This window comes from Leopardus geoffroyi, chromosome C3 (assembly GCF_018350155.1).
Source record: "Leopardus geoffroyi isolate Oge1 chromosome C3, O.geoffroyi_Oge1_pat1.0, whole genome shotgun sequence".
Classification (NCBI taxonomy): Eukaryota; Metazoa; Chordata; class Mammalia; order Carnivora; family Felidae; genus Leopardus; species Leopardus geoffroyi.
Window position 1 is genome coordinate 53404362 of NC_059338.1, and position 20946 is coordinate 53425307.

Consider the following 20946-nt stretch of genomic DNA (forward strand, 5'->3'; position numbering starts at 1 on the left):
ATTTTGGAATCAAAGATAATTTATCTTTGAAGTTAAGCTGTGTCACTCCATGAGATCTTTTGTAAATTACTTAGCCTCCCTAAACTCTGAAGCTCCGGTTTCTCCATTTATAAACCAAACATAATAAAGCCTACTTCATAGTGATGTGGGAAAGATTAAGTAAGACATAAGGCCTCTGGCACATATCCAGCATTCAATAAATAATAACTTTTTTTTATTTCTAATAAAAATTAGGATCCTCACTATTAAGGAACTTTATTTAGAATTATTTTAGTTACTGTTATCTGATTATATTCTTATATTATTTGTTTGATTATAAACTACATATAATTGTACTGAATTAATACATTATAAAAATACATAACATAGAGAAATTTCTCCAAAGTCCCATAGTCTATATCACTGTAAATTTATTATACATTTCAACTTTCTAAATATATTTCAGCTTTTATGTGCATGAACTAATGTATTGTTTTTTAATAGGATCATTTAGTACTATATTCTGAGGTTTTGTTTGCATCTTACTTTTTTTTTTTTTCCTTTTACTTAACCAATTATCTTGGATGTCTTCCTTTGTCAGGTATAAACTTATCTCATTCTTTTTAACAGCTATATAATACATTAGGGTGGGGTGGGGGTAAGCTCTTCTTAGTAGGTCATATCAAGATATGAAAACAAGCTATTGTAGGGGCGCCTGGGTGGCGCAGTCGGTTAAGCGTCCGACTTCAGCCAGGTCACGATCTCGCGGTCCGTGAGTTCGAGCCCCGCGTCAGGCTCTGGGCTGATGGCTCAGAGCCTGGAACCTGTTTCCGATTCTGTGTCTCCCTCTCTCTCTGCCCCTCCCCCGTTCATGCTGTGTCTCTCTCTGTCCCAAAAATAAATAAACGTTGAAAAAAAAAATTAAAAAAAAAAAACAAAACAAGCTATTGTATTGGTGCCTCAGTGGGTTGAGCACCTAACTCTTGATTTCAGCTCAGGTCATGATCCCAGGGTTGTGGGATCAAGCTCCTCGTTGGGCTTTGTGCTGAATGTGGAGCCTGCTTAAGATTGTCTTCTCTCTCAGATGTGACACACACACACACACACACACACACACACACACACACACACACACACAATGGAGTATTACTCGGCAATCAAAAAGAATGAAATTTTGCCATTTGCAACTACATGGATGGAACTAGAGGGTATTATGCTAAGCAAAATTAGAGAAAGACAAACATCATATGACCTCACTCATATGAGGAATTTAAGACACAGAACAGATGAACACAAGGAAGGGAAGCAAAAATAATATAAAAACAGGGAGGGGGACAAAACATAAGAGACTCTTAAATATGGAGAACAGAGAGAGGGTAATTAGAGGGGGTTGTGGGAGGGGGGTGGGCTAAATGGGTAAGGGGCATTAAGGAATCTACTCCTGAAATCATTGTTGCACTATATGCTAACTGACTTGGATGTAAATAAAAAAATAAAAGAAAATAAATAAATTTAAAAAAAGATTCTCTTCTTTCTCCTTCTGCCCCTTTCCCCTGCTTGCATGCATGCGCATGCTCTATCTCAAAAAAATAATAAAGCAAAATTTTTTTAAAAAGCTAGCTATGTGAAGTTTGCATTTGGAGGAGAACTAAAGGAGAGAGAGAAGCCAAAAAAATTGTTTTAAATATAGGTAGGACAGGGGCGCCTGGGTGGCGCAGTCGGTTAAGCGTCCGACTTCAGCCAGGTCACGATCTCGCGGTCCGTGAGTTCGAGCCCCGCGTCGGGCTCTGGGCTGATGGCTCAGAGCCTGGAGCCTGTTTCCGATTCTGTGTCTCCCTCTCTCTCTGCCCCTCCCCCGTTCATGCTCTGTCTCTCTCTGTCCCAAAAATAAATAAACGTTGAAAAAAAAAATTTTTTTTAAATAAATATAGGTAAGACAAAAGGTTTATAGACAATAGAAACAGGAGTTATCATTGAAAATGAATAATATTTATAAACAGCAAGACCCTCTGTCAGTACAGAAAACCAATAATGATGACTCAGAAAAGAGATCTTTATTTTAGATAGGGGGAGGCATAAAGCCACTTACATATACCAAGAGCCCCTGTATTCTCAGTATATCACTGTATATATATTTACGATAACACGAAAGCAGTATTAAAGTCCTAAAAATTTTTTTTAATGTTTATTTATTTTTGAGACAGAGAGAGACAGAGCATGAACAGGGGAGGGTCAGAGAGGAAGACACAGACTGTAAAGCAGGCTCCAGGCTCTGAGCTGTCAGCACAGAGCCCAACACGGGGCTTGAACTCACAAACCGTGAGATCATGACCTGAGCCGAAGTCAGAAGCTCAATCAACTGAGCCACCCAGGCGCCCCAACCGTCTAGTCACCTATGTTCTCACGGACTTGAGGAGTATTGGAGATAGTACATGTAAAGGCACTTTGTAAAACATAAATGTGAATATTGTGATTTTAGTAAATCACATTAGACTTAGAATAGCTATTCTTTTATTATATAATTTCAGAACTCATGTTGAGAAAATCTAGTGTCTTATCCTTTTCACTTCGCAGAATCAGCCTAAGGACCAGAATTTATTATTTAAAATTTTTAAGTTTATTTGTTTTGAGAGAGAGCAAGCATGAGCAGGGGAGATGGGGAGGGGGTTAGAGAACGAGTCCTGAGCAGGCTCCCCACTGTCAGTGCAGAGCCTGATGCGGGGCTTGAACCCACGAACTGCGAAATCATGATCAGAGCCAAGACCAAAAGTCAGACACGTAACTGACTGAGCCACCCAGGCGCTCCCAGAATTTATTTAAAATGTGAATTAGATGGGGCGCCTGGGTGGCGCAGTCGGTTAAGCGTCCGACTTCAGCCAGGTCGCGATCTCGCGGTCCGTGAGTTCGAGCCCCGCGTCGGGCTCTGGGCTGATGGCTCAGAGCCTGGAGCCTGTTTCCGATTCTGTGTCTCCCTCTCTCTCTGCCCCTCCCCCGTTCATGCTCTGTCTCTCTCTGTCCCAAAAATAAATAAACGTTGAAAAAAAAAATTAAAAAAAAAAAATAAAATGTGAATTAGGGGCACTTGGGTGGCTCAGTCAGTTAAGCGTCTGACTCCAGCTTAAGTCATGATCTCGTGGTTCATGGGTTCGAGCCCTACATAGGCTCTCTGCTGTCAGCTCAGAGCCGGCTTCAGATCCTCTGTCCCCCACTTTCTCTCCAAAGTAACTACACATTTTTGAAAATACATGAATTAGTGCTGTTAAAGAGATTTCTGTAAAAGTTACTGTATCATCATGCACTACACAGTGCCTTCTCAGTTATGTTTCAAGTAGTTTTTCATGTTCTTGATTATCTGGAATGTTACTGAAAGAAACATTGAGGAGTGTCTGGCAAAACTAGGGCCAGGTATATATTAGCTTAAATGTTGATTTCCATCCGATGAAGAAGAGGATAAGCAAACCTCCTCCAGTCCTGGCTTGATTCCTTAAAGGATATTGAGATACTTGTTTTTCACCCTCTGCTAACAAAGAGTAAAAACTAAATATCTTTCTTCACCTATTTTATATTTTTCAGAGTCTATAAAAATCTTCTGCTCTGACACAAATCAAATAACCCATCACTGTTTTGCTGTAGCATGGTGTTCCAGGAAATTCCTGCTTTCTCTGTGTTGTTACTTATAAAGACTTATTTCCTATGTGTGTATTTTTTTCCACCTGTAGTTTCTGGACGAAGACTTGAAAGTAGCTGGGAAATACAAAGGAAATGATTATAGCCAGTATTCTCCCTGGTCATGTGATACCATCGGCTCCTACATTGGCACCAAAGATGCAAAACCCAAAGATGTTGTGGCAGCGGGGAGTGTGGAAATGATGGTATGTGTAGTAACTAAGCCGTAGTTAATGCAAATCAGGACACACCAAATATGTCTGTGTAGTTAATAGTGTAGACACAAACAATTGAGCTTTACTTAAGAATTGCAGGGCCATATTCTATATTATGTGATTGAATTAGGTTTAAACTATAGGGGTTTTATGTTTTTTCAGGTATAAAAATTAATCTATTGCACATCTGGATAGACAAAGGAGAGCATTCTAGTATATTTCTGTGCAGCCAACAATGAACCCACCAACTGTTCAGAAACAAAATTAAATTATCTTGCATAATTAATCAGGATCTTGGATTTCTTGTCTAAATAAATTATAACTCTCTTAAAACTCTGAAGTTTAAACAACAAAGTTGAATCTAGTGAACAATAGTATTTGAGTCAGAATTGCAGCTAATAAGCTTCGAGTGGACTGTGGTATATTGAAATGTGTTATACTTCTATTTTAATTTTTAATAAAAAAATAACGTAAGAACAGTATGTCTAATGCCCAAGCTTAACATACATAACTATCTGAATTGCTTCTTTATTTTTTAAAGAAATAAAACTTTATAGAAATAGATCTTCCTGAATATACCTCCCTAATCTCCTTTTACTTCCTTCCTTCTTCCCTGGAGGTAACCTTTATCCTGATTTGAAAGTTACTCATTTCATGGATACTTTCATACTATTCCTAAACAGTTTTGTATGTTTACAGACCTTATATTAATATATATGTCAGCTTGCGTTTTCATTCAATTTTTGTTTTTGAGATGTATCCAAATTTATAGGTCAAGTTCATTCATTTTAACTTTTTATCAAATACCATTGTCTGGTAACTGGTATCATACAGTAAATATATATACAAATCATTATTTGTTCCTTTTCCTGTTGATGGACATTTAGGCTAATTTTGATCTTTTACCGTACGGTTAAGTGTTACAATGAACATTTTTGTGTATTTCCTTGTGTACATACATTAGTTATGCTTAGAAGTGGTATTGCTATGTTGAAAGGTATGCCTGGGCTAATACTCTTATGCCATGTGCCCCTAATTAACCTAACAGAAGTTGCCTAGGATATTATACAGGTTTTCATAGACAAATACTTGTCCAACTGGTTAAGAGACCAATTCTTAGAAAAGTAAGACTTGGATGTTAATATCATAAATGAATGAAATGATATACATAGCATAAATATGATTAGATGCCAGCCAAAAAAGAGAGAAAGAAAGGCATTGGGTGGGGGTGGGACAGAAATTTTGGATCTTTTTATTTTTCTGTGGTGGGATTAAGGAAACATTATTTAGAAAACATCCTCTCTAGGGGCGCCTGGGTGGCTCAGTCGCTTGAGCATCCGACTTTGGCTCAGGTCATGATCCCATGGCTGGTGGGTTCAAGCCCCGCATCAGGCTCTGTGATGACAGCCTGGAACCTGCTTCAGATTCTGTCTATCTCTGCTCCTCCCCTTCTCTCTCTCTCTGTCTCTCTCTCTCTCTCAAAAATAAACAAATATTAAAAAAAAAAGATAAAAAAGAAAACATCCTCTCTAAGAACAAGAGTGAGATGAGGTGGAGATAGACAGGAACCGTTGCTTTGTACCTGGCTTTCAGAAATAGTTATTATATTAAAGTAATAAAATTAGCAAAATAAAACTCATTTCCTTAAATCACTAAAGAATAAAAATGTTTGTCAGCCTAACCTAGATGTGATTGAAAATCTCCTAAATGGTAAAAGACAGTGTTTTTCAAGTGTGTATAAATTACCTTGGAATCTAATTAAAGCCGATTAAAGTGCAGGTCCTAAATCGCTAATACTGGGGTGGGATCTGAGACTCTGCATTTCTAATGAGTTCCCATGTGTTGCTGTTGCTGCTGCTGTTGGTCCTCGAACTGTAGTTTGAGTAGCAAAGATCTAGCAGTTGAATTTCCGTTTCAGTTTATCTTGGTAATTCCTTCTTTCTAACTGGAATCGCTTTGAAACATCTGTTGTTGACACTTAAATTTTTAAGTGGTGGTTTTCTAACTATTGAGTTTTGAAATTGGGTCGTCATGGGCCTTTTTTTTAAAGAAATGAGTTTGAATAACTATAAATGTGAGAGTACATTACAAATAGTAAGAGGCAAATATTTGTCATAAAATTATATCTATATATTAGAATGTGTATATGTACTGAGTCATGATGTAAAATATATTTCTTATTGTGGGGAGTGAGCAAAGGTTTAAAAAGCAGTGTTTACTATGACAAGCAAAGTGCTTTAGTCCTACCAGTAAGAAAGTTATACTTTTTTTTTTTTTTTAACCTTAAAAAAGGTAGTAATGTTAGAGATCTAAGTGTGGGGTGGATTTCTCATTTTACTTTTTATCAGAACGTGGAGAGTAAAGGAATGAGAGACCAGCGACTGGATCTTCAAAGAAGAGCAGCAGAAACCAGTGATGATGACCTTATCCCTTTCGGAGACCGACCAACCGTTTCTCGGTTTGGTGCCATCTCTCGAACCTCCAAAACAATATATCAGGGTGCTGGTCCAATGCAGGCTATGGCACCTCAGGGAGCTCCCACAAAACCGATGAACATCTCAGGTAAGAATCATAGTTAAACTGATTTAGGGGCTTCATATTCATGACTTTCAGCATCATCCCGACTCCCTACTTTGAGCACTGATCCCTACGATCAGTGCTGTCCGTAATCTTCCAAGACACTAGTCTTTTAAACTTTTCCATGGAATTATCCCTGCAGAAAGTAATTATAACTAGAGAATATTAAGGGTACAGATGAGCAGGTCTGGTATGTGAAGATTGCCGTTGTTGTTGTTGTTTATTAGCTTCATTGCTATTATTAAAATAATACATTTTCATTTTTAAACATTGAAACAGTTACAAGCACTGATATCGTTCAGTGGGGGAAAAAACCATCAGTACCCTCTCGTCACATTGGTAGGCATCTTTCCAGAGAGCCGTGTACACAAAATGCCTATGCCTTCTAGATTATGGCTACCTTAAAAGAATCAAACCTCTGAATTGCATCATACCGCACTACATTATTCTCTTGTAGATTATAGTCCATATGGAACCCACAGTGGCTGGGGAGGTTCTCCATATTCACCTCATCAAAACATACCTTCTCAGGGACACTTCAGTGAGAGGTATGAGTCATTCTTTTTGCTTCTACAAACCTTTAAAATTATTCAGTTTTTCTTATTTGTTTTACTTGTCAGTAATTTTTATTTATTTACTTACTTACTCATTTATTTATTTTTAAATGCTCATTTTTGAGAGAGAGCATGACCAGGGGAGGAGCAGAGAGAGAGGATCCAAAGCATGCTCTGTGCTGACAGCACAGAGCCTGATGCAGGGCTCAAACTCACGAGCTGCAAGATGATGACCTGAACCAAAATCGGACATTCAACCGACTGAGCCACCCAGGCGCCCTGTCAATAATTTTTATATTTTTCATAGTGAAGTAACAGATTTTTATGTCAGAACAGTAGTAGACCAAACCTAGGGGGCTTGTTTGTTTGTTTTCTCTCTTTTAATTTTTTTTTCAATTGAGATATAGTTGACACGAAATGTTACGTTAGTTCAATAATATATATATTTTTAATAAAATTTAAAATTTATTCTATCCTTTCTTTTCCCATACAAGGGACAGAATGTCCATGTCAGAAGTAGCCAGTCATGGAAAACCCCTTCCATCTGCTGAGCGGGAACAGCTACGACTAGAATTGCAGCAACTAAACCATCAAATTAGTCAGCAGACCCAGCTACGTGGCTTAGAGGTACCAGACCACAGATATTTTTTCATTCCAGTTTTTGAAGGGTTCTCAAAGAGGTTTTAAAAGAAAGAACTTTTGAGGTACTCTGAACATAAAAACTTAAGGTCTCTTTCTTAAAGAGTATAGGTGTCCACTCTTCAAAGAATTTAAATACTTAAGACTTCAGTGTGAGACAGTGGGAAATTTAGAATTTCTATTCCATGAGAATAGAAAACAGGCCATCTAAAACTTCCCAACAGGAACTTATGTTCCCTGATGGCACATTTAAGGTATACAGTTTTTATCAACAAATGCCTTTAGCTTTACATTTGTTTTTATTTTTTTTTAATTTATTAAAAAACATTTTTTAGATGTTCATTTAACTTTTGAGAGAGACACAGAGCGTGAGCAGGGGAGGGGAGAACGAGAAGGAGACACAGATCGGAAGCAGGCTCCAGACTCCAAGCTGTCAGCACAGAGCCTGATTCACGGCTCGAACTCATGAACCACGAGATCATGGCCTGAACCGACGTCGGACACTCAACCGACTGAGCCACCCAGGCACCCCTAATTTATTTTTTTAAATGCTTATTTTGAGAGAGAGAGAGAGAGAGAGAGAGAGAGCGAGCACATGCACATGCATGTTCAATCAGAGAGGGGCAGGTAGAGAGAAAGGGAGAAAGAGAATCCCAAACAGGCTCTGAGCTGTCAGCACAGACAGACCCCAATGCAGAGCTTGATCCTGTGAACTGTGAGATCATGATCTGAGCTGAAATCAAGAGTCAGATGCTTAACCATCTGAGCCACCCAGGTGCCCCAACATTTGTTTTTAATTTCTCATATTTCTTAATTTAAAAAAAAATTTCTGATTTCCTTTAATCCTCAGCATTTATTTACAAATATTTAAAAAGTAGAAGCTTAGTGGGGTGCCTGGTTGGTCAGACAGTTACGTGTCCAGCTCTTGGTTTCAACTTAGGTCATGATCTCATGGTTCGTGGATTCCAGCCCCGTGTTGGGTTCTGTACTGACGGTGTGAAGCCTGTTTGGGATTCTCTGTCTCTACCCATCCCCCACTTGCGCTCTCATTCTCTTTCTCTCTCTCAAAATAAATAAACTTAAAAAAAAAAAGTAGAAGCTTAGAACTTGGACTTAAGCATAGCCTCTGTATAACAATTGTATCTTTCATTAATAGAGTTTTTTCAGTTTATAAGTTGATGTATATCCTACTTGACCCTTACAGTATCTCTTGATAGGTCGGTTAGGGCAAGTGGTACAGTCCCCCCTCTTCTGGTTGAAAGATACGAGTTTCACAGAGGTTGAAATATGAACCCAAGTCTTCATATCCAGTATTCTTTCTGCCATGCTGCTTGACACTTAGAGAAAAAAAATGCTGAAAACAAAGAATTTTAAAAATCCTTTTAAGTGCCAGATAGAGAAGACTAGGTTTTGTTAATATTACCCTTTGCATGAGAGCATAATCTTTGAATTTAGTAAACTGAAGACTATATTCTGAAGACTGTATTCTGATAAATACATTTTCCCCATCTGGAGAGAAAAATAACTGTTAGAATATTAGTCTTTTATTTCTGCCAAGATCTTTAATAAGTAAGGCATCTCCTTAGAAATTAAAAAAAAAAATTTAGGGGGAAATAAATTTTTAACTAATTCTATCTTAGACTCTCTTATTACCAAGACCAACAGGAGATTTTTTTTTTTTTTTTTGGAACACATGTCTGGCTTGTGCTCTTATATAAGCAATAAGGTTTAGAATTTTTTTTAACTGTGTAATACTCATTTTCTGTCTTCATTTGCCATTGTTTTCTTTACATGGTCCAGAACTTCTTGCTGATTCCTATTGTAAAAAAAGAGAATGCTGTGTTTATGTTTATCATCTTTAGTTTATTAACTTTTTTAAAGATTCAGACCATTAACTCTGTAAAGTGTTATTCCTTATCCTGATAATTTATGGCTTTTTGTCTTAATTGAAATTTGTAGACCAATTTTCTGTTCCAAAAGAGTATCGGCAGCATTTGGAAGCTTGCCACATGTTTAACTCATTATGGTTAAAAATCCTTGCCATTACTGAGGTTTCACGGAAATAAATTGCAGGATTTACTTCAGAAAATTCCATTTTAAAAAGGGGGAAAGATGTACATTCATACTTGACTTCTCTTTCAAATATTCTTTACTAAGTTTAAGTCCCCTATTCATTTTAAATTCAGATGGTATTCAAAGAGATAGTGCCTTACCATTGCATCATTTTTATTGCAAATATCTTAGTGAAAAGGTATTTGAGCGATGTTCTGGAATTGGGCCTGGTCATTCTGTGCATGGTGTGAAATGTGTTGAGTTGTGTATGTGCTTGGCTTTATGCACTAGGCTGTTAGTAACAGGCTGGTGTTGCAGAGGGAGGTAAACACCCTGGCAGGCCAGTCCCAGCCACCACCACCACCTCCAAAATGGCCTGGAATGATTTCAAGTGAGCAGTTGAGCTTGGAACTGCACCAGGTGGAAAGGGAAATCGGGAAGAGAACCCGGGAACTGAGTATGGTGAGTGTTACGGTGGGAAAGGGTGGGGTCGGCTGGAGGGGCGGGGGTGTGACCAGAGAGTGTCTGTGTAATGCTGTCCCAGAACTCAAGCCTCTAGGCTCATCACCCCAGGGCACTCCAGTGAAGGATTAATACTCTGAATAAGTTTTATGAAGATGGGATGCCTCCTGGTTTTATTCATTCCTCTCATTCCCTTTTTGTTTGAGTATATTCTTTGTCTTAGGATTCTGCATTATGAAAAAACTTTCAGGGAAAACAGGTAGTTAATTGGAGGTTATTAAATTACTGTTGAACATACTGACTAGGGAAGCTGAGGGGTTGGTGTTTATGATTTTGCAATACCATTATGTTATAAAAATATGTATTCGCAAAAAAACATTCAGTTTTTATAGCCCTTTAGTTATTGCAGACCTGTTTTTTGTTATGAATGAAATACAGTCTACACATTCCTTCTTGAGGAGTTCTATCCATGGATGCGTTTGGGGTTTGCTTCCTAGCGCACCAATACTGATTTTAGTAAATTGTCGAACCGTCCCCCCAGGTTGCATGGGTAATTGACTTTTGTTGCATAGTTTTCACATTCCTTCTAAGCAGATGAATAGGTGTTTTATTTTTCTGTAAGTATATTATAGGTAGTTATATTTTGGCTTATCTTTTCTAAGGCATCAGGTTTTCTCATTTCAGGCATTTTCCCCCTTGTTTTCTAGCTTTTTTAGTGAGTAGATGTACTCTGTTGTTATGTACGTCTCTCAGACTGCCTGTTCCTTTGGTTATTTTATAAAGACTGAATATGATTTATGGATCATCAGTTTATATCATCTATATTTGATCTTCTTTCATTGGCATTATAAAATATAAGGTAATTAAATTTACTTCCTTCTTTTTCCAAGGAGAACCAGTGTTCTCTGGACATGAAAGGCAAATTGAATACAAGTAAGCAAGCAGAAAATGGACAACCAGAACCACAAAGTAAGGTTCCAGCTGAGGACCTTACATTGACATTCAGGTAAAGAAAGGGACATTTTCTGTAGTCTTATATTATTCAGTCCTGACAGAAGTGCTCTCATAAATATGATTTTAAAATGTCATTATTCTGTATACATTGAGAAAAGAATATTTTTGTAGAAGTTTAGTTATAAAACTTATTCTTACTTATTTTTATGAGTTTTAAAACTTATTTTAGAACAGATCAAAAATTGGATTTTCTGTTAATACCTAACAAATGAATTTTTCTGTTCCCATTTCCTTCTTTCTCCTGTATTATAATTTACTTAAAACCAACGTTCACATTTTGGTGTATACCTTTCCGGTCCTTTTAAAGCATGTGGATATTTAGCTTCTTTCAAATCCACCTTCTACCCTGTCCCTCCCTCCCTTTTTAATGTTTATTTATTTTGAGAGAGAGAGAGAACCAGCATGGGGGAGAGGCAGAGAGAGAGAGAGAGAGAGAGAGAGAGAGAGAATCTCAAGCAGGCTCCATTCTGTCAGCACAGAGCCCAACGCGGGGCTTGAAACCATGAACTGTGAGATCATGACCTGAACCAAAACCAAGAGTGAGAAGGCTGAACCGACTGAGACCCCCAGGTGCCCCTCCTTCGGGTATTTTGGGGGCATTTGCTGCATAGTCCTGAGTTGTCTTCCTGGTGAGAATATAATAATCATTTCTAATCCCTGTTGCTTTCAAGCTTTGGTTTTAGCTGTTTAAGTCCATGCATTGCCCTGGGTTCAAAATAATTTCTTATACTAGTAAGCCTGCTGAAGCAGGAGTCAGTACTTTTTCTTAAAGTCCAGATAGTAAATATTTAAAATTTTGAGTCTTATAGTGTATGTGGAAACTCTCAGCTCTGCCATTGTAGTGTGAAAGCAGCCACAGACCATACGTGAACAAATGGGCGGGTTGGGTTTCAGTAAAACTGTACTTAGAGGAACAGGCAGGTGGTTAGCCTTAGTTTGTCAGCCCCTGTACTAAAGCATGATACGGAGCTGTAAAAGTTTAAAAGCTAGTTGCATATTTTTCCATACTATTAAAAGAAAGGCCCTATTGGGGCACCTGGGTGGTTCAGTCTTAGTTAAGCTTCTGACTTCAGCTCGGGTCATGATCTCGCAGTTCGTGTGTTTGAGCCCCACATCAGGCTCTGTGCTGACAGCTCAGAGCCTGGAGCCTGCTTCGGATTCTGTGTCTCCCTCTCTCTCTGCCCCTCCCCTGCTCGCGCTCTGTCCCTCTCTCTCTCAAAAACAAATAAACATTAAAAAATTTTTTTAAAAAGGAAAGGCCCTGTTGATTTTATTCTACTAATCATTTTTGTCTCTCTCCTTAAAATTCTAACTTTTTTTTTTTTTAATGTTAACAGTGATGTACCAAATGGATCAGCTTTGACACAAGAGAATATCAGCCTCCTGTCAAACAAGACCAGCTCTCTGAACCTATCAGAGGACCCTGAGGGAGGAGGTGACAACAATGACTCCCAGAGATCGGGAGTTACTCCCAGTTCTGCTCCCTAAATGATGAAGAATCCTGCTTTTATCTTCTGCTCCTGATCAATTTGTGGGGTAGGGTAGGGAGAACAGATAACTTCTAAACATTTTCTCTGAGAGTGGTCAGAGAAATCCAGGAAAAGTACCGGAGGCAATGTGCACAAACACCACTACTAAAAACAAACCCTGCACATAGTTCACATTAATGCATTTTTTAATTTAAAAAAAAAGAAAAAGAAAAAGAAAATTAGCAGTATCTGCAAGCAATTCAGATTAAATTTGTTTTTGTTCTGTGAATGAACTTTATTTTAATAACTTTGGACGCCTTGGATCCAGGGCTTAAAAAAAAAAGAAGATATTATATATACACTCTGTTTGATTAATTGTATGATCTTAATGAAGTAGGTTTTTCTTGTATTTTGGTATTATTACATACCCAGTGTATAATTCCTGACCCCCAATCCTTTCCAGCTTTGACAACCCCATAAATTAAAACACACAGAAAGCACCGGCCTGTCTGAGAATTCTGTGGTGCTTGAGAAACAAAAAGACAGTAGTAGACTACTTATTAGAAAATGTGCAGCAAACCAACTTTTCCAAGAGCCATTACTTGAAAGTCATAATTTTCTTTCCCTTTCTGGTTACTAGCTTGATGTGTGTTTTTTCATATGGCACTAAAACTTTTTGTTGTTCAGGAGGGTTTTGTTTCTATTTCAACTTTCCAGAGAGATAATTACCAATTAATTTTTGAAGTCCTTTTCCACATAATGGATCCTTGCATTCTCTTAATCAGAAAGCCAGGCCAGTGTTTTAGAATGATTAGATTTAAATGGAGATTGTTTTAAGAATGAACTGTAATTTATTAGTCCTGGGAGATACATGATTGGTATATTACCTGTATGGAGCTGCTGGTTAGAAATTCGGACCTGTGCTTTTTCAAATTTTAAACTTCTGCTCAAATCCTAGAGTGTTAAAAACAATAATATTAGGAAAATCAAGCATGTTTTAAAACTGCAACACTTGAACCGAAAATGAACAGCCACATTATTTCAGTGGATGTTTTTGTTTTGTTTTACTGTCAAAACCCAAAAGTGTAAATAAAATAAAAGTCCCTGGCTTTCAAATAGATTTGGCAAGGACAGACTGCCAGGATCTTAAGGATGGTTTATGAATTGACTAGCTGTTACTGTTCAGTATCCTTAGCACCAGTAGGTAATAAGTACCTAAAAGTCAGTTTTCAGAGAAAACTTTACAATAGTGATGAGATTCTTTATGAAATTATTTAGTTCTGCTGCACATATTCTGATGCCATGTGTCTATACTGAACTAAAACCCTATAAAACATGTTTTGTGGGGATTATTTGATACAGTCACCCTCCCCATCCATCCCTCTGTTTGCCTGATTTTTAAAAATTTCCCTTCTGGATTATACTACTAAAACAGAAAGCACTGGTTATGTAATAAGTTACTGCATTGCTTTGGTTGGGTAAAAGCAAGAGTTTGTATTTTTCTTGTTTCTTATTTTCTTAACCCTTAACTCCTGCTGAGGTCATAACAACCTCAGTGTAAGCTCTGTGTCCATCATACTGTTAACTGAAACAAATGGGGGAGGGGGGGAGGGAAATACAGTCCTGCCGTTGCCTACCAGTAGGAGAGTCCAAACAGAACACTCTTTTGAGTAGCAATTATTTAATTTGCCCAGTCAAGGCACCGTGTTTATATACTATTTCACATTGAATTTGATTATGCCCTACAGACCTGGCTGGTCAAGGATTTGATATACACATATTGGCTTGGGATTCGAGCTTTCTTTTTTATTTAAATAAAAATTTATATATATTATATATATATATACATATATACATAGCTATATCTGTATATATATTGGGTATGTTTTAAGGATTTTTTCGCATGAGCGCAGCTGTTGCGATAAAATGACTGATTGGGAGGTAGAAGCACTGAATGAAGATGAGGCATTTCTGCATTTGATATCCATAGTTTCCTTTAAAAAAAAATACACTTGCTTTTTTTGCTTTTTTGTTTGTTTTCTCTTTTGCTTAAAACCCTCTTACACATAAGTGCTTATTTTTTGGGAGAAGGAGAGAAACTGTGTGTGTCTGACAGAGTCCCAAGATTTTTCATTTCTTTGTATAACCATAAAAGGCAACATTCTTGGCCTCCAACCTTCTGTAGGCAGATTTGGGCAGGTTGTATTTCTCCTTTGGACCTGTTAGATAATTCCTAAGTTTTAGAAGCAGTTGGTTTATTTGGAACTCAGTGAGTCTGGCACTGGAAGGGAATTTATGAGTATTGATTTTGTTGAGGTTCAGAATAAAAGTAAAAGTCCATTTTGGGTATCCATTGAAACATTTTATAACCCAACTTCTGTTCTTGTTTTTATATCCTTCAGATATACTCCTTGCTTTCACCATTTTCATTTTGTAAGCTAGGCAGGAATAGGCATTAACTTATATAGTATTCCTGTTCTGAATAAAACCTGAAAAGCCACTGTTTTCAGTTGACTCAAAATCATCTCTTTCACTTTTTAAGGTAATTTCATTGGGGCGGTGGGGGGCTTTGGGGGCCAGGGCAGATCCCTTAAATTGTAGCCTTAATTCTAGCTGCACCTCAGGAAGGGCCCTGCACACTCTGGAGGAAATCTGGTTGGGTAGAAAGGCAGAAGAATGATCCCCTGCCCCATTGTGCCTATGACTTACCTGTTTTAAATTGGTCATTCTGCCTTATCTCATGGAAATTCTTAAAACTTTCCTGGTGTTCACAAACAGTTTTAGGAATTAAATAAAACCTCCAAAGTTTAGATTTTTCTTTCATTTCCTTTTCTCTGTGAAACACTTTGTGATAATGATGAGCCTGTAAGGGTATGTGGCCTATTTGGGCAAAACTGCTGGACTCTTTAACTGCTTTTTTGTCAAAACCTGCGAAAGGCACTGATTTTTTTTGGCTTATTTTAAAATGTCGGCCTTTAGAGAGAGTAAAGAGATTAAATGAGTCAGATAGGAAATACAGTTTTTATGCTTTCTACTTATTAAAATATTAATTTCTTCTGGAAATGACTTTTATTTGCTTTTCACTGAATTCAGAAGCAAGACTCTGACATCTCAGACGAACATGAGCAATTCTGAAAAGGTTAAGGTAGGAGTATAATAAGCATTGTGTTCACTCTTGTTTAGGTTACAAAACTAGGATCTTAATTTTTTTAAAACCAGGATCTTATTATAGCTAGGAATATAAAAGTACTTTGACTTATTTTTTTTCAAGGTATCTCTGGAAAAGCGTAGAACTAAGAATAAGATATCTACATGCAGTTTCCTAACTTATATGTAGTTATTTTGCCTTACTTATAGATATTGTCACAAGATAAGTCCAATAGCCGCCCTGTCTTGGGTAATTTACAGAAGCTGAAGTGACCAAAGATCCATTCTTTGTTACTTTTGTAATCAAAAGAACAGTTAATTATAGCATAGGTTTCTAGTAATAGTATTCACATAATACACTATTTCTAATGCCAGCTACAAATATTCACCTACTCAGAATGTATACAAAATTATTTGGTATGGCATTAATGTGGCTGATTCCCTTCTCTCATCTTATTTCCCTTCCCTTCTCCTGGTCTTTCCCTTGTATTTATTCTTTTGCCTAAAAGACATAGAATTGATATGATTCTCATTTGCTACCATGAATATGTAACTCCATCAGAGTTTCCATAGGTCTTTAGGGTTGGAGCTCAAGGGTTTTTTTTTCCTGGCCCTTTTCTATCTTGCAAATTCCCCCTTGACTTACCCACTGCCCTCCCCAATCTGCAACAGTGACAGTTTGCTGCCTCAAAACAGAGCATTCAAATGAATTCGCTTAGCCAATAACTTCTGTGAAGTTGCCTTTTCTAATGGTGTTATTACTCAGTGATGCACAAATGTGGTATTTGCCCTACTGGTAGGCAAACAAAGGTCTGGTTAAGAATGGTAACCTGCTGTTTTCTTTAAAGGAGAGCCAAAGACTTGTGCTTTACTCTGTTTTGGTTTGGGGGGATATAGCCATTTTGATTGTGAAACCTTTTAGTATTTGTGAGTTGATTGTACTGTTAAGTAGATTTATCTAAGTTAACTGTTAAAGGTAGCTGGCCTTATAAAATGTAAAAGTAATGAAAATTCATCAGTTTTTCTAAACCAGTGAATGTCATCTTTTACAATATTGTGTGTGAGCAGTCCCCCTGTTTTTTGAGTTTATCTTGTCATTGTAGCATCTTGTGTGTTTTGGCTTTTCAGTTGTGTCTGAAGGACAATCTGTATCACTATGGTCACGCTGTGGGACTGGGTAAAAAAATTCATGAGCATGTGACTGGTGAGAAATAAACTATAGTCACTGCATGTGAGATTATATTCAGATTTGGAGAAAAACAGATTCTTTTCACTAAAAAGTATTTGATTGCTATTAAATCCAAGTGGTGATAGATAGGGATCTTACCATCTTTTTTCCACTTTCTTTCTGCTCATTTTAAAGAATTGAGTAAAGGTTTCATATGTAAAATCTACCTGTAAAAAAGTACCTGTAATGACCTATATTTTATTAAAAAGAAAGACCTGGTTACGTTTTAAGAGAAATTAATAATCTGCCTGGAAATTAACTGCAGCCTTTACTTAGATTTATACCCTGAAAGAGCCTGATTGTGTTTATTTTTTAGTTGGTGATACATGGTTATAGTGTTGCAAGATGATCTGTTCCCGGAAAAATCAGCCTGTCCTTAAAAATTTTAGCAACTAAACTAAAGCAAATTTCCCTTCCGACATTAGGGAGTGGACACATAAGCAGTTTGCTGGTGTTATCGCTTTACTTGTATTGCTGTTCCTTCTTCATACCGTTCTACCTTGGACAACTATGACTTTTCTGTTTATTTGTTGCTTCAGCTCAGCTTTATGAAATTTTCCTGCTGAAATTACTTATGGGGAGTTATAGGTGAATTGCAGTTAACATATTTTTTAATTCTTAATTCAACTTTTCTGAGCCATTTGAAAAAGAAAGCTGTTTTTGGCAAGGTACTATTATAGTAAATGCCAACTTAAGATTTGGGTTTTAAGATTTTATTGCTTTGACTGCTAAAGATGTTTTCATATATAAAAGATTCTAATTTGATAAGTAATACTAGTTATAATGTTAATAAAGAATAGGACACTGCCACCACCAGGAAGAAGTTACACCTTTTAATAATAAATGTGTTCCCAATAGGTGGATTTTCAATACTGCACTGAACAAAGTAGGTAAAGAGTCCTTTGAAATCCTATTGTGGTAAAAGGACTAACCTCACCACTGGAATCCTTGTTTTCAGAGCCTCCCAATTTTCAGCCAAACACTGAATTTCCTTTAAATTTGTTTCCTGAACAAAACATCCCTAGAGTAATAACCTTTATTTTCACAAGAAAATAAGACACAATAACCCAAGAGACAGAAGTTAAACCTCAATATAATACTGTGCCCAAAAATGTGTATGTAGAAAAGTAAAATCCTGTGGAGTTAGTCTATTATATACTAGATAAGGTGACTTATTTTCTCGTATTGAGGTCTCTCTGTTTCTGGTTGTTTCTGTTTTGTTTTGTTGTCTTTAACGCTTAGGCAGACAGAGCTCACAAGTCTTTGGCATCCTCTTTAGCTTGTACGCTCAGAGTCATCTTATAACTGGAAACTGTCAGGCAGGCCCTGCTCCCACCCCAGCCACTGCATAAAAGGGCCAAGGAAAGGATGGGACGAACTATTGGATAATTGGTTGCCTGCTTGTTGCTGGTCTTTGGTTTGGGGGGTTTTTTTGCCTGTTTTTTTTTAAATCACCATTTATTAGTGTAATCTCTCTTCAGTGATTGGCTGCCATTCTTACAATAATATCTAAACAACTCTGTAAAATATTCCTCTAATTTAAGGTATTTTAAGCTTTTCTTTATCATTTTTACATCCTCTGTTCACCTAAGGCACTGTCCTGAGAGCTATATTTTCCAGGTGTGTGGTTGCCTGCATTTTCTTTATCACCCCCTCCAGACCTCCCACACACACTCCCACCCCCTCATCCTTTCTCCTCTTCTCACCTTCTGGAAATGAAAGGAACTTGGGTGGCGGGGGATTTTTTTTTTTTTTTTTTTTTTTTCATTTTATTCACTGATCCAGGGGCTTCGTTGCTTACCTTATGATGATGTGACTTTTTGGAACAAGAGCAATGGAAAAAGTGAATTAAGATGATGAACAAAATCTTTTACCCACTTAAGCATTTTCCAGTTGTGAGATTCCTCTTTTTGTGTGCTCTCTTTCCCTTGTAACCCCTGCTACCCTTTTCCCCTAACTATGGTCAATTTGGTCTTTAGGCTCATACCAGTCTCCCCGAGACATTCTGCAGTCATTATCACCTTTTTGGGTGGATTTTATTTTGTTTTATTTTGTTTTTGTTTGTTTTTTTTTTAAATAACTTTGTAACATTGATGCATATTTGCTTGGGATAGAGCTTGTGTAATTTACCAATCGTATTGATTGTATGTGATTGTGCCCTGCAGAGGTATATTTAACAAGACAAGAATAATCTAGATTAATAAAGGAGCCCATGAGATTTGAGTCAGGTTATAAATGACTATGAAATCACTTAGTTTTGGATAGTGAGACTTTATATCTCCTGTTCGTATAAGTCAGTGCTAGACAAAATACCATTTTTTAAAAGTTCTCTTGCATTCCTGTTTTTTTCCTTGCCTCAGCTCCCTGTTTTTTCTTGCCCGCCTCCACCTACCTGTTCAGAAATAAAAATATTGAGTCTTAAAGTGACAGCTGATTTTTAAATTGGTAACGTTTGTGAAATTTAACTTTTTCCAAATGTTTTCAACTTTTTTTTTAAGTGAAGATAAGTGGGTTGGAATTTCACAAGCTATGAATAATCCTTTAGCGTCTAGCAAACTGTGAAATCTTATTTGAAGACTTTATCTCTTGAAAGTTCTTTTGGAATAGGAAAAAGAACCCTGTTTGAAATGAACCATTTTCTTCTCTTTTTAATGTGTTTATATTTCCAGTTTTTAAAGAGCCTTCAAAACAAGTGAGGTGGAAATCAAGAGTAGTAGGAAGATGTTTAGGGCAGCAGAAATTTGGGTCTGAACAAGTACATGTTCATTTGTTGGGTTTTTAAGAGGATTAGGGCCATCTTTTTCAATTTTGTATTATTTGTGTGCATGTTGTTTATATCAAAGATGCCACATTTTGTTAAAACGCTGTTTCCTTTCTTTATAACCTTGGAAACTGACTCAGCCTCATGTTGCTCCTGAGTAGTATTAAAAGCTCCCATGAGATGCAGATAAAAGGGTTATTTTAACAAGTAGAAGGAGGTGATTCACCTTTTGGTTTGTAAATATATGAAAATGTCTACAAGGTCTTTATCTGCTTTCTGTCAGCATTTATATTAAATGATAAATTAATGAGGAGAAACGTGTAGTCTTTTTTGTAAATGAGTCTGTGCCATTTTCTTCTAACCTTGGGATTATCACACCTTTTAAATATTTTTTTAACGTGAAGAATAATTATGTAACACGCACAAGTAAACACATACGTGCAGTAGCCAATTTTGTAGAGATACCACAGAAATTAGTCCAACCTTAATGATTATTTTTGAGAGAGAGCACAAGCAGGGGAGGGACGGGGGAAACAGAGGATTCAAAGCAGGCTCTGCAGTAACCACAGTGAGCTTGATGTGGGGCTCGAACTCACAAACTGTGAGATCATGACCTGAGCCAAAGTCAGGCACCCCAGTAAATGTCTTTTTTTTTTTTTTTTAATTTTAATTTTTTTGTAAACGTCCATACTTTAAGAGAAGAATACTACTCATGACCAGTGAAGGTTATTTACTCCTCCTACTAACAATTAGCAATTAGGTGTCCTTTGTTTGGTACCATACTTGACCTCAAAGGAAGGAACCGTAGTAAAAAAAAAAGTTCAGGGGTATGAAGGATGGTAACTACTGCAGCCATCCTTGAATGTTACAAAATCTAGAGAGAGAATTCCAGGACCAGCCCTGCCATCTTACCATTTACCTAGGCCTACCCACCCCATAAGCAATTTTCTGACCACTTACACTGAGATTCACGTAGATTAACAAGAGTTTGTTTTTTGTATGTATTAGCACGTCATTTACAGTATCCAGCTAATCTGTAATGATCAGTTAGTAAATCCTACTTTCCAACATGGTGGCCCATTGAGTACTTAATAATATGTCCAATACTGAGAAGATAATGCTGCCTTTATCCTCAAGGAGCTTAGACTCCCAATTATGGAAATTGACATGAATATAGTTTAAA

The 20946-nt window shown here is 37.1% G+C and overlaps 1 protein-coding gene across 3 annotated transcripts in view; it reads left to right on the forward strand.

The window, feature by feature from the left end:
- RC3H1 (ring finger and CCCH-type domains 1) overlaps window positions 1-20076 on the forward strand; it is an 88283-nt gene extending 68207 nt beyond the window's left edge. For 2 of the 3 annotated variants that reach the window (XM_045452859.1, XM_045452860.1), the window contains exons 14-20: window positions 3699-3851; window positions 6209-6422; window positions 6895-6985; window positions 7486-7618; window positions 9974-10144; window positions 11035-11150; window positions 12496-20076. In XM_045452859.1, coding sequence (XP_045308815.1) covers window positions 3699-3851; window positions 6209-6422; window positions 6895-6985; window positions 7486-7618; window positions 9974-10144; window positions 11035-11150; window positions 12496-12646 — 1029 coding nt within the window. In that variant the 3' untranslated portion in view covers window positions 12647-20076. The remainder of the gene's footprint in view (window positions 1-3698; window positions 3852-6208; window positions 6423-6894; window positions 6986-7485; window positions 7619-9973; window positions 10145-11034; window positions 11151-12495) is intronic. The other variant, XM_045452861.1, reaches the window with a different exon arrangement.
- The last annotated feature ends 870 nt before the right edge of the window (window positions 20077-20946 follow it).